Source organism: Podarcis filfolensis, assembly GCF_964270895.1.
Source record: "Podarcis filfolensis genome assembly, chromosome: 3".
Taxonomy (NCBI): Eukaryota; Metazoa; Chordata; class Lepidosauria; order Squamata; family Lacertidae; genus Podarcis; species Podarcis filfolensis.
The window spans coordinates 83,119,179-83,132,163 of NC_139606.1; the positions used below are offsets into that span (position 1 = coordinate 83,119,179).

The following is a 12,985-nucleotide window of genomic DNA, read 5'->3' on the forward strand; positions in this document are numbered from 1 at the left end:
ATTAAATTATGATTGGAGCAATTTCTCACAGCAGTTTAATAATAATAATAATACCGCTAAATATTTCCAGCAGCTCTGCAAAAGTTTCCTCCCCTTCTCTCCCCACATCATCCTCTCACTTTTATGTTTCATTGTTCAAGTTTCAGGAGGGACTAGCCAGCGCTGCTGACATCAGATTCCATCTCTTCCTGGATTCAGTTGTCACCAAGTGAAACAAAAGCAGGTGGTGCTTGGAAAAGGGAATCATAGATGCCTGAAGCCATTTGTCACTCTGACAGGGTTTATTTGCATCGTGTACAATGTGTCACTAAATCTGCTGGGCAATAAATATGGTTGTAGCTTTCCAGAATGCTGTATAAAATGATATACTAGATTAGCAGGCCTCTAGCACACTGCACAATGTAATTACCTTGATCCTCAACACATTTATTTTGACTTATTTCCAAGTAAGCATGCTTAAGATCGTAGGCCTGTCACATCCCGCACCAGCTGTGAAACCACATGGGGCAACCAGAACTAAGCCAAGTAAAAGTGTCTGTGCACTTGGTTGTTTGATTGTGTTTCCTGTGGGCACACCAGTGTTTCCTGCCATATTGTATTTTGAGAGCTGGAAGAATGAAATGCCCCTTCGGTAGAAACACCATCTTTGATAAGATTTTGGGATTCTCTTTCGAAGCATGAATAACACTCTCAATTTGGAGGCTGCGTGCTTCCTCTTTTCTTTTCTGGACTGCACATTTGACCAGTTCCTTTTGAAAATGGTGTGTGTGTGTGTGTGTGCAAGAACTGCTTTTTGTCACATTGGATCCAATCAAGAATACACTGGAGCTGATGGATGGCACATCTGGCTGGCACCAGCTTGGCAAAAGTTGACTGGGAGGAAAACTTTGCTTAAGGTTTTAGCTGTATTTGCTGACTAAAAGTTCCAAGCCGGATTTCTCTCCCACAGTCTCCTGCCTCTCAGAACTCCTAGATCAGATCCTCTCTGAGATCAGTAGCTGTGTTTCCTAGGGATGGGCAACACTGTCCGTTGTGGTTTATCTCAGTCTCTTGTTTTTCCAATCTTAAGTTCAGTTCTCCACATTTCCATACCAGTTTGTAATTTTTTTGTCATGTCCTCATGAAAATTCACCAGCATTTTCTTGTAGTGTACAGTACATATTTTTCCTACGTGATTTTGCCTGATATACACAAATTTACAGATCTCCTCCTAATACAAGAATGTGTTTTTGTATGTTCTTTTCAGTAATATATGAGTTTTTATGCAAATTTACCCTTAGTATCTGTATTTTCATATATATTACTTGGCTAGAGAGCTGTGCTACAAAATCTGGAGGGTGAGGATTTTGATTGATGGCTGCTGTCAGTGCTGCCCAAGGTCCCAGCTCACACAAGACCAACGCTGCTCCTTGCCCAAGTTTAAAAGTCTTTATTGAAGTTCAGTCTCATTTCTAGACGCGCAGCGTGCAACGCTACATCTGTCCGTCAGACCGTAGAACTCCCATCTGAATCTCCTCCCCCCTGACACCAGCTTACGATTCTAGCCTTACTCCACCTTTTCCTCTGTTCCTTCTTTCTCTGGGTCCTTCTGCTAGTCGGAGTCTCAGCCCTCCGAGATTCTTCTGACGCTGATTCTCCCGACTCCTCCCCCCCCCTCTTTCGGGCTTTAGGACCTGGCTCCCAATCCGGGTTTTCTGCTGTCCCGCGCTCCTCCACATTTGAACTTGGCGCGCGCGCGCAGCCTCCCACTTTCCTTCTGACCGTTACACTTGTGTCACTGCTCCCCCTTTCGGGGAGGCTAGCTGGACCTGGCCTTCCCTCCGTCTCCCCACTCCCCGATGGAGGAGAAGCTGGTCCTGACTCACGTGACTCTTCCCCCCCACTGTGCTCTGGTGGGGGAACTGGCCCTACAGCTCCGCTACTCCCTTGGAACTCCCCTCTGGTTCCTTGTTTATGGATCGTCCCCTCTGGGATTCGCCTCGCCCTTACCATAGGCGCCCCCTCCTGGGAATCTTCAGATTCGCTGGAGAAGCTCATGGAATCTCTCGGTCCACTGTCATATTCCCCTACGCTCCCCTCTGATTCCTCTCCTCCGCTCTCTATTTGCTCTCTCCCCTGCTCTTCTGCTCCTGAGCCTCTGACAGCTGCATTTCAGTTCCCATATTGTCTCAGCAAGTGCGAATTATGTAGGTTCACCTTTCAATGCAAACAGAATCAAATTTTCCCCGATGTTTCCCTCACAGCTTCTAATGCTGCTTGTCACCGTTCCTAGGCAGGGCAGACAAATTCCATGCCACTATCACAGAAGCATAAATGAGGGAAGAATCATGTTTCCCCTGGTACAAACTGTTAATGTTTGCATAGTACAGAAACTTGATAACTCTTCACCATAGGCTTGTAGGAAGGTTGTGAGCTCTAAACAACAAAGATATATACGATTACTGGTAGGGGGAAATACATCCTGTGGAGTCACTCTTAAGGTTGACAGGTTAAAAGGTAAGAAGTTAGTAACATAAACTTGTGTCCCCCAAAATAAATTGTGTATATTATGGAGCTGGAATAAGAAGCAAGCCTTTAAAAAATAAGGGATTACCTTAAAATATCAGGTAACACCTAGACATCATCTTAAATCTGGGGAAAGAAAAATGCTTATGGACGTGGGTGGCGCTGTGGTCTAAACCACAGAGCCTAGGGCTTGCCGATCAGAAGGTTGGCGGTTCAAATCCCTGCGACGGGATGAGCTCCCGTTGCTCAGTCCCTGCTCCTGCCAACCTAGCAGTTTGAAAGCACGTCAAAGTCAAAGTAGATAAATAGGTACCACTCCGGTGGGAAGGTAAACGGTGTTTCCGTGCGCTGCTCTGGCTGGCCACATGACCCGGAAATTGTACGCTGGCTCCCTCGGCCAGTAAAGCGAGATGAGCGCCGCAACCCCAGAGTCATCCGCAACTAGACTTAACGGTCAGGGGTCCCTTTACCTTTTATGCTTGTTTACTTTAAAACTATTACCTACCTAGTTCAGTATGGTTTTCCCCACCCCCAGGTGTCCTTTTAACTGAAACAAAAGGGTGTTTTCACAAGTAATGCTAAATATTACCTTTTAGACTATTGACTGTTCTCTACAATGAAAAGTAGAGAATTTATTTTAAGCAGCATAGAATTTAGATTGGAATTTCAAGTGCAGGACTAACAAAAGGCAACAAAAGAACTCTTGTTGGATCTCTGGTCCAGCATCCTGTTACTACAGTAGCCAACCAGATGCCTATGAGAAGCTTGCAAGCGAAGCCTGAGCACAACAGCATCTTCTCCTCCTGCAGCTTCTAGCAATTGGTCTTCAGAAGCATACAGCCTCCAACTGTGGAGGTCTGAATTTGAATTCCTTATGAAATGGGCAAAGACAGGCAGGTCAGATGTTCAGACCGCTGCTTGAGGGAGGGAAAGCAGCAAAAGAAGGAAACTGTTATTCCCACCTCAATCAGCCTTGAAATGTTTATATTCAATTAATTTTATCGGAATTATCCATTGCTTACATCACCGGATCGCATGTTCTTTCGGTCAGTAAGAAAACAGCAACAACAGCAAAATCAATCATGATTTGACCAGCCCCTGAGAAAGATGCAGACCAGTTGTGCAAACAGAAAATGATGCGGAGGGAAAACTCGTTTCACTGAAAATCATGCACATTTCAAGGAACATCGATTCATCATAGGAAAGTACCAGTGTACTTGTCTCCTTTAGAACCAGAAATTATGAAATCATTTGTACTTGGCTTTCATGCATATACTTTCCTTCCAGCTTTCCTCTTTCACTGGCTGTCCTTACACTCAACAGTTATTTTTTTATACATGTAATTCTCTTGGTAAAAGTGTTTCATGCAAAAAAAAAAAATTGTTTGGTTTATTAATATAGTGTTGGCATGATCATGCATACATAACTAGTATAAAATAATGTATAGAAAAACTATTCAAGATACCTTAAGTACTAACCCACATAGTTAGCACATAGTGCCCAACCAAGTTTTGGTGTTGCAGGAACAAACTCAGTGTTTGTGCACCCCTCCATTACCCCCTTGTTTCACATACTACAGTGGTACCTCGAGTTAAGTACTTAATTCGTTCTGGAGGTCCATTCTTAACCTGAAACTGTTCTTAACCTGAAGCACCACTTTAGCTAATGGGGCCTCCTGCTGCTGCCGCACCGCTGGAGCACGATTTCTGTTCTCATCCTGAAGCAAAGTTCTTAACCCGAGATACTATTTCTGGGTTAGCGGAGTCTGTAACCTGAAGCATCTGTAACCTGAAGTGTATGTAACCCGAGGTACCACTGTACACTTCATTACAAACTGACTTTCGGGTTTGGTTGGTGTGCGTCAGTAAACGAGGGGAATTAAGACTAAGAGAGCTGAGTGGGGGGTGCACGTGTAATCTCACTGTATACAAGTTGTACAAGTGACAATAAAGTATTTCAGTATTTCTATTTCAATTAGTTTCTTCCTGGTTAGTGGAAAAGCATAAGTTGCAATGACATTTGAACCAGCAAACTATGTTTTCCATGTGCCCTGCAAACCAGGATTGCAAATCAGTGTTCCTGGTCCAGATGTAGTAGCACACAATGGTTTGCTACAAACCAGCAAACACACATAAACACACACACACACACACACACACACACACACACATACATTAAGTGCAAGAGGGAACATGCAAACCCTGGGTTTATTCCCATAACAACAAATCATGGTTTGGCGTTTCATGTGTTCCGATCCAATCTAATGTATTGCTATATTGCTAATATATTCATTGTGGGAGACAGCAGAAGTAGGAGGCATAAAACAATGTTTCTCTGAACTTTGGTTAGGTATAAAGGTTCTTCTTCCAATGCAAAGCAACATTAGGACTATAATTGCTAGCATTTATAGCATTTACAATTGCTATAATTGCTAACATTTATCCAGCATGTTCAAGTGTTCAAAGCACACCACATATTAGGGTATCAACCATTCCAACAATTCTTAAGTCAGTTTTAGAACCCCAGTTTTGGACATTGTATGGCTTGCCTAAGGCCACCCGCCTATTAAAAGCATAACAGAAAGAAAATTTGAAGAATGAACTTGGTGGCTCACAGCTTAGTGTCTTGGTGACTGCAATACACTAGCTTCTTCCTTGAAAAATGCAGGGCCATTCTCAGAACTGCACCAGCAATGTATATTACTTATGCTTCACTTCTGATTGCCTAATCCTATGACTTAAAAGGAGCTGCACAAGGACAGCAGCCTCATCATGTGCGAGGAGCTACTAAGGATCCCAAGACCACCAGTGTACCTGCTTTTATTTTTAATAAAGAGGTTTACCTGACAAGTAGTTTCCAGAACCTTGATCATCCTGATTGCCCTCCTCCTCCAGCTTATCCTTCTTAAATTGTGGTACCCAGAATTGGACACAGTATTCCAAGTGTGGTCTGACCAAGGCAGAATAGAGTGGTACTATTACAGTGGTACCTTGGGTTACACATTGCTTCAGGTTACACACTCCACTAACCCAGAAATAGTGCTTCAGGTTAAGAACTTTGCTTCAGGATAAGAACAGAAATCAGGTACCAGCGGCACAGCAGCAGCAGGAGGCCCCATTAGCTAAAGTGGTGCTTCAGGTTAAGAACAGTTTCAGGTTTAGAACGGACCTCCGGAATAAATTAAGTACTTAACCGAGGTACCACTGTACTTCCCTTGATCTGGATGCTATACTTCTGTTGATGCAGCCTAGAATAGCATTAGCTTTTTTTGCTGCTGCATTACGCTGTTGACTCATGCTAAGCTTGTGATCCACCATTTGCTTAGTAGAAAATCCTATTAGGCTGCAGTGAAGCTTTAAGTCATGTTTTGTACCACCCTGGCTTGGCCCCTCTCATTTTGAAATTCTTGATCTAGTAACAAAGATAGCAACCCTTTGCCAGCAATCTGGCTTTCGCCTTTCATGGGCCTCCAATCCCCAGTTTATGAAACAGAACAAGCCGGCCAGAATTAAGCAAGGTTCAGATGAGGTTAGTAGAATGCCCTTTCTTGGCCTTGGAACTACTGAACAATGACACTGCTCATGATCGCTAAAGTTGAGTCATGGCTGCATTACATTTGAGCAATCTTAATCTTCCAGGAAAGAAAGCAATATGTGGGCAACAGACTTAGGCTTTTCCAATTAAGTGTTATACGCTAGCAAGAGAAAGAAGCATGGGGTATCTTCATTAGGAATGCCTTCCATTATAACTCCTGTTCTGCTTTGCTCACTTCCAGACGATTATGCCCAATTGTGCAACATTCCAGTGCCAGGATCTCGGAGGCCGTACGGGCAAGATGCATTGACTGACTTTGAGGAGGAACAGTATACTCCGGAAACTGATCCATACTTTGTGGAAGACCGTAAGCAACCTTTGCTCCCCAAAACTAAACATTAGTAGCTTGGGTTCCTCCTGCTTATTCAGTAAATAAATACAATGGTAATGCTAATAAACTTCTGTGTAGGTTTGAATGAGAAGCATAGAGGATGGAGCCCTCTCCTTTAAATCTCTGTGGTTTGAAGGATAAAGGTGGGCAGGGTGCCCAAAAGCCCTTTGTAAACATCCCTGCAGGAGGATATTTACAAAGGGCTCTTTCAAAGCCCCGTGCTTCACTTTGAAGTTTTGACAATCAGGGCTTCGAAGGGAAGCATCACAGGACATCACAATGAAATCAGGTGTTTGACAAGAGAGCCCCACACACCTGTCAACCTTTGCCCACCAGGGATGGAGGAGATAAAGATCTGCTCCTCCAGACAACAAAGGTTCCCCACCCTAGTGTAAGGGGAGGGGGTAGGAATTAGTAAGCTGGCAGAGGGGACACGGGGGGGGGGGGGGAGCTGTGGGTTAAACCACAGAGCCTAGGGCTTGCCGATCAGAAGGTCAGCGGTTCGAATCCCCGCAACGGGGTGAGCTCCCCGTTAAGATGAGCGCCGCAACCCCAGAGTCGGTCACGACTGGACCTAATGGTCAGGGGTCTCTTTACCTAAGCTGGCAGAGTCAGGGGCAGGGAGGGTTGGCAAGCAAAGCAGAGTGAAGTGAGCAGGGGTAGCAGACTAGCTGACGCAGTAAAATATATTTGGGCTCCAAGGATCCTTATTCTTTATCGTTCCTCTGGGTAGATAGCACATGGCATGGTTCCTGCTTGATCCTCGGGAGTCTGTCGACACAGGCCTTCCGTGACGCAGTCCCTGTATGTGCACGCTGCGAATGTTCAGTATCATGTGTGAATTAAGCAGTGGTTAATAAAGTGGCTATTCCAGCAGCGTTGTGCTTGTCACTTCCCTGTTTCATTTGGTGTCTTTCCTGATAGTGTTTGGTTAAAATATATCGTATATCAAAAAGGGAAACAAAAGAAAAATAAATAACTCGGAGCAAGGCAAGAAAGTAGCAAAAGTGTTTCACATATTGCATTGCCTTCAGCAGAGGCCAGCCTAATGATTTCATCTCTGCTGAATGCTGAACAAACTCAGTTGACTTATGCAAAGTTGTGTAAGGTCCAGCCATTTCCATTTCGTATGACTTTAATTAAACAGAGCAGCTCTCTGAGCTGAACTATAGCTAAATGGTAACATTGTTTTAAAAAATTGCAAAACAGTGTGTACTGCAAACCATGGGAAGAAATGATGGCATAGTCACGGGAGCAAAAGGGGAAATGTTGGGCAACCCCCCCCCCATTATCTGCTGGTATTAGGTTGCTGTTTAACTTGTAATGCTTTCCTTTAAGGTTTCCATTTGGATTGTGGGTTCATCTCAGTGTGTTAACTTCTGGATGGCATAGACCGGTGTTTCAACACAGGTTCCAGATTCAGCCACTGCCATCTCTGTTTTTTTAATCAGTAATAGGGATGAGGAAACAGACCCTTGCTTGAGACCCCAGAAGACCACTCCCAGTTGGAGTGGGTAGCCATGGGCTAGATAGACCCATGGCTCACTCTGAAGAGGGCAACTTCATACATCCATGGCACAAATGAAAATGAATGGGTCTTTCTTCAGTTAAACAATAAGCTCTTTGTTTAAAAGGGGAGGACTTCTGCATGCATTGTATATTTTTTTAAACATTTATTTATTCATAGCATTTTTACTTTGCCATACAACCAAAAATACCATCCGACTCTCAGAGCAGCCTACATGCAATCAATTAAAGTAATTGTTTCATCCAAGGCACCATTTCTGAAAGTTCTCATGATGACCAGCTGGGATGGAAGCCGTTCAGGGGCAGGAGGAGCCCTGTGGAACTAGTGGAGCTAATGGCCTCGTCACAGTTGAGAGAGGGAGGACCTCATGGAGAGAGTCCTTCAGCAGGACTGGATGATTAGCTTTACCCAGTGGTAGTTCCTAAAGTGAAGATGGGCTGCAGCTTTCACATAAAAGATTATTGCGTTTTGCCTCTAATTAATCTCAGTTTAGGCTTGCAGCTGCTTAGAATATAACAGAACCTTTATCTCTTAGACTAGTGGCAACTGAGGAATCTATCTTGAGGGCATAACTATTTCCATGTATCCCAAAGAACTTTGGCCTTTTTTCTAGCAGTGTGAGTCCACCATTCTGTTCACCATACCCAAAGGAGTCCTGTGGGATGTATCCTGTGAGAGTACAGCACATAGGCATCAGGGGGTAGATGTGGAAAACTCACCACATGGCAATTGGCACTTGCTGAGATGCTTTGCACAGAAGTGCAGGCTTCTAGGGGTAGACTAGGACATGACACTTTCCATGGAAGTTTGCTGTAGTTTACTTAGATGAAAACACGTTTAGTCATATTCATGTATACTTAAAAGGAAAGGTGCATTCTCAGATATATTATTAATCGTTTATAGTACAGCAGAATGAAAACAGCCCTATATTTACTTCACTAATCTGTTGTATATTTCTATAATGGGTTTTGTTTACTTTTTCAAACTGCTGTATCTCTCTTATTAGTTCATTGCCCAAAAAATATCTGCGGTTGTTTAATAAGGTTGGGTCCACAGCTGCTTAGACCACATTTTGGGAAAGAAAAGACTTCTCAAAAATTACCACTTTGTGGACTGCAAATTCCTCACATGTTCGTTGTGCTTGACTGCCATCTGCAGTACTGTTCAGTTATTGCTTCTGGGAAATGTCTATCCTTTTTGTAAATTATTTTTAGGTTGTACCTGCATATTATAAAGAAAATATGGTGCTGCAAAACCCCTGTTTCTCTTGTGGTGCCTTGGAACTGAAATTGACCTTGACCTTGAAGTGTGTCCCTATTTTAAAATTTAATTTGTTTATTTACTTTTCTACTATGAGCTCCATGGAGTTCCTAATGAAGGCAGTCATGTCTTCTGCAAAACAGCAACAACAGCATCTTATTAACTGATTGGCACTTCAAACATTTAGACTAGTTTATCTCTGTATGCCCTGAGCATAACATCACAGCCTGTGACTTCGCTCTGAAAGCTTTTCAAGCACTCATTGTAGGCTGAGAAAGGCTTTTTTTAGGGTGGTAACACAATAGAGAACGCCCTTTGGAGGTTGGTGCATTAAGACTCTACAGCTGTTGAATGCAATCATTTCCTATGTTTTTGCTGCCCAGGTTTCCGGAACAGCTTTGAGGAGTTACAGGCAGAAGAATGTGGCATTCTGAATGGATGTGAAAATGGACGCTGCGTGAGGGTGCAGGAAGGATATACCTGTGACTGTTTTGATGGTTACCATTTGGACATGGCCAAAATGACATGTGTTGGTAAGTGGATGTCACATACAGGCCACTTGCAGAGTCCGCCAAATGTAGAGGATAAGCCGGTACCTCTGATTTTGATGATCAGATGTGTTTCCGTGTTTAAGGGTTTCTGAATCCTACAGTTCAGCGGCACATTCCACTGGGAAGTTCTCCTGCATGTGCCCCATGGAAATGAGTGGGAGCTGTGCAAGAGATGAGCAATGGTGCAGCTCCTCTTGCGTTTCAGTGGGACTTGCACTCAAGAGCTTCTTGGTGGATTGTGCCCTAAATGCAAGGGCAGCCTGCACTAAATTTCTCCATGGTTCACATGACTAGCAGAAGAGGTCAAACAATCAGGGCAGAATGTGCAGCCCACATAGTTGACTTCCCTTGGTGACTGTAAGAATTTACTAGAAAGAAGGTACCTGCCTCTTCCTACACTCCTAGGAGTGAAACAGGTACTTGCCAAAAGTGCAAGTAGATAAATAGGGACCGCTCCGGCGGGAAAGTAAATGGCGTTTCCATGCGCTGCTCTGGTTTCATCAGAAGCGGCTTGGTCATGCTGGCCACATGACCCGAGAAAACTGTCTGCAGACCAACGCCGGCTCCCTTGGCCAGTGAAGTGAGATGAGTGCCACAACCCCAGAGTCGTTCACGACTGGACTTAACTGTTAGGGGTCCTTTACTTTTACCTTTTTACATGACAGGTAAAGTTTTACTTGTGTATTTGTCCTGTATTTGAACACTATTACCTTGCGTTGATGGAAAGACGATGTCATGCACATAAACGTAGCCGCTTTTCTTGCTTTTCTTTGCACAAGATAGAAGACCGCAGACTGGACACTGAAAGTTCTCTTGTTAATCGCAGACTTGAATGCAGGGCTGGTGGGCAAGTCACAGCAAACTGTGCTTCCCTCAGTCTTTGACAGCATCTAATACCACACTATTTCTCACCTTGTTTGCTTTTCCTTCTAGATGTGAATGAATGCAATGAACTGAACAATAGGATGTCTCTCTGCAAGAATGCCAAGTGCATTAACACAGAAGGATCGTACAAGTGTTTGTGTCTCCCAGGCTATGTCCCATCAGACCAAGCCAATTACTGCACACCCCTGAACTCGGACACAGAGAGTGAACTGGAGTAAGAGAAGCAGCAGCTGCCGTGTAACTTTAAGCCCATATACTCTGCACTGTAAAAAGAAAAGAAAAGAAGCGTATTTAACTTGAGTTAAGGACGCTACTCATCCAGATGTTGGCTGTGTGTGGAAAACAAGCAATAAAACGTGTCTTCTTAAAAGTGAAAGGTGATGGTTCAATATACATCATCTTCACTAAAGCAACAGACCAAATGGACACATTTCTCTGTATGGAAGAAGCAATTAAGTATATAGTGTGTTCATAAATAAAATTCACAGAAAAAAGCAAAATATGCTGTTATTTTGAACAGAAGGGTGGTATTGTGTTGTTGTTTTTTACTATTGCTTGGTTTATTTGGCATTTAACTAGTTGTGAAAATATTTTATAGTCCTTTTTTTATTTAGCAGTTCTTTGCCTACTGTTCCTTTGGAAGCTTTCCCCTTTTGATCCAGTATTGCAATATAAGCAATTTTCTAATGGTTATACACAAAATAATGCTCGTCTTTGTCTGGAACATTGGCCAGTGACTTTTTAAAATTACTATAAATGTCTGCCCTGTGGAGCAGACACTGTTTTTTTAAAAAATAATGTACACTTCATGGAGATAAATCCATTGTATTCATTTTGTATTCCATGTGGCCTTTTACTGCACTTAACATGCCTTAGAACCTGCCTTGCCAAGTTTCAAAGCTGCTAGAGGACGACCATTGAATATCTTTTGTACTCTGTAACAAAAGATCTAAGCTCCTGTTTGTATTGTAATGTGTAAATTAAACACAGATCTTGTATTGGTTACCCTAACATATTAAAGCTGTATATTAAAACTCAATAAAATCTACAATTTTTTAGAAAAATTGAAGTATGTGTTTGCTCTAAGGTTTTCTGTTATTGCTTTGTGATTATTTTATTACTGCTAATAACCCAGTGCTCTATAATGAAAATACCTGAGCTACTGTTCTTGACAGCATTTTTTTATTTTTGGAGCATGACATTTCCCTGACCATGGCAATTGTTGCTACCATGTAGATCTCTTTAGATATATTCATAAATATATCTGGTTCATTCTCCATAAGGAAAGCGTGCCATTTTGCAGACCACTGCAAATCTCATCCATATCAGATAGACAGTTTTGTGTAAAATTTCATTTTATCCTTCTAGCCACTAAATCAGAGGAGCAGAGAGCCACTGTTTCCACATGGGCAGCTGAGGAACTCAAGCGGAAATGGCTGCATCAACCTCTCAAGATATGTTTAGATTTCACAAGCACCTTGGACATAGGTTGGAAATCCTCCACCAATATAAAGAAGCAACAGTTTTTATAAGTCAGCAAGTTGGGGGAGAAAACTATAAAAACATAGGTTCAGAACAGTTCGTTAAAAATGTTTCTGGTCCTTTATTTCATTTCATTTCATTTCCAAAGACCAATTTAAAGTATTGGCGGGGGTTAGCTATAATGGAATTCTACAACAGGTTGTATTTGTGTCTTTCTGTCTGTCTCAGGAGACACTCTCGGGAGTGTGCTTTCGGGGGGTGAAGTCAACCTGTTGGAGAACGTTTCTGCCATCCCTCTGTAAGCCCTTTCTTTGTACTGATTGTTATATAATGAAGGCCAGAGGATCCAGAACTTTCTCCCCGTTCGTGGCTCCAGTTTTTCATGGGGGGGGCACAGAGAGAGCCTCAACACTAGCCAGCTGGAAGGGAGATATAATGTGAAAAACACAGCCCTGAGACAGCACATAGAACTGAGTTGATTAATTTTCCAGGTGTAGCTGTTTTAGTGTTGTGGAAAGGACTTTGGAAAGTGCAACCATTACAGTCGTGTTGTCTTTGAGGTTGCCCATCAGCCTGCCCCAGCCCTGTAAACTGAGGCGTGAAATGCCCATTGACTTGCATTAGCTCCTGTGCTAGTCAGGATAGTTTAAATATCAACTTTCGTTAACTATCTAAAAATATATGATGCTTTACAGTACAGAGCAGGCTCCTGCTTAAGGAGCTTACAACCAAAGCTATAGCACAGAGAAGACTAGCGAAAGGGGTAAATGGAAGGTCCACAAGGTGGACCCCAAAATGGCGACTCCCTCCCTGCCAGGGATGAAGGAAGATCTACATCAGGAACAAGGG

At 43.0% G+C, this 12,985-nt stretch overlaps 1 protein-coding gene across 13 annotated transcripts in view; it reads left to right on the top strand.

Annotated features, from left to right (window-relative positions):
• The window catches only part of LTBP1 (latent transforming growth factor beta binding protein 1), a 177,022-nt gene extending 165,304 nt beyond the window's left edge, over window positions 1-11,718 (top strand). For all 13 annotated transcript variants that reach the window (XM_083604175.1, XM_083604180.1, XM_083604181.1 and 10 more), the window contains 3 exons: window positions 6,281-6,406; window positions 9,602-9,751; window positions 10,703-11,718. In XM_083604175.1, coding sequence (XP_083460301.1) covers window positions 6,281-6,406; window positions 9,602-9,751; window positions 10,703-10,872 — 446 coding nt within the window. In that variant the 3' untranslated portion in view covers window positions 10,873-11,718. The remainder of the gene's footprint in view (window positions 1-6,280; window positions 6,407-9,601; window positions 9,752-10,702) is intronic.
• The last annotated feature ends 1,267 nt before the right edge of the window (window positions 11,719-12,985 follow it).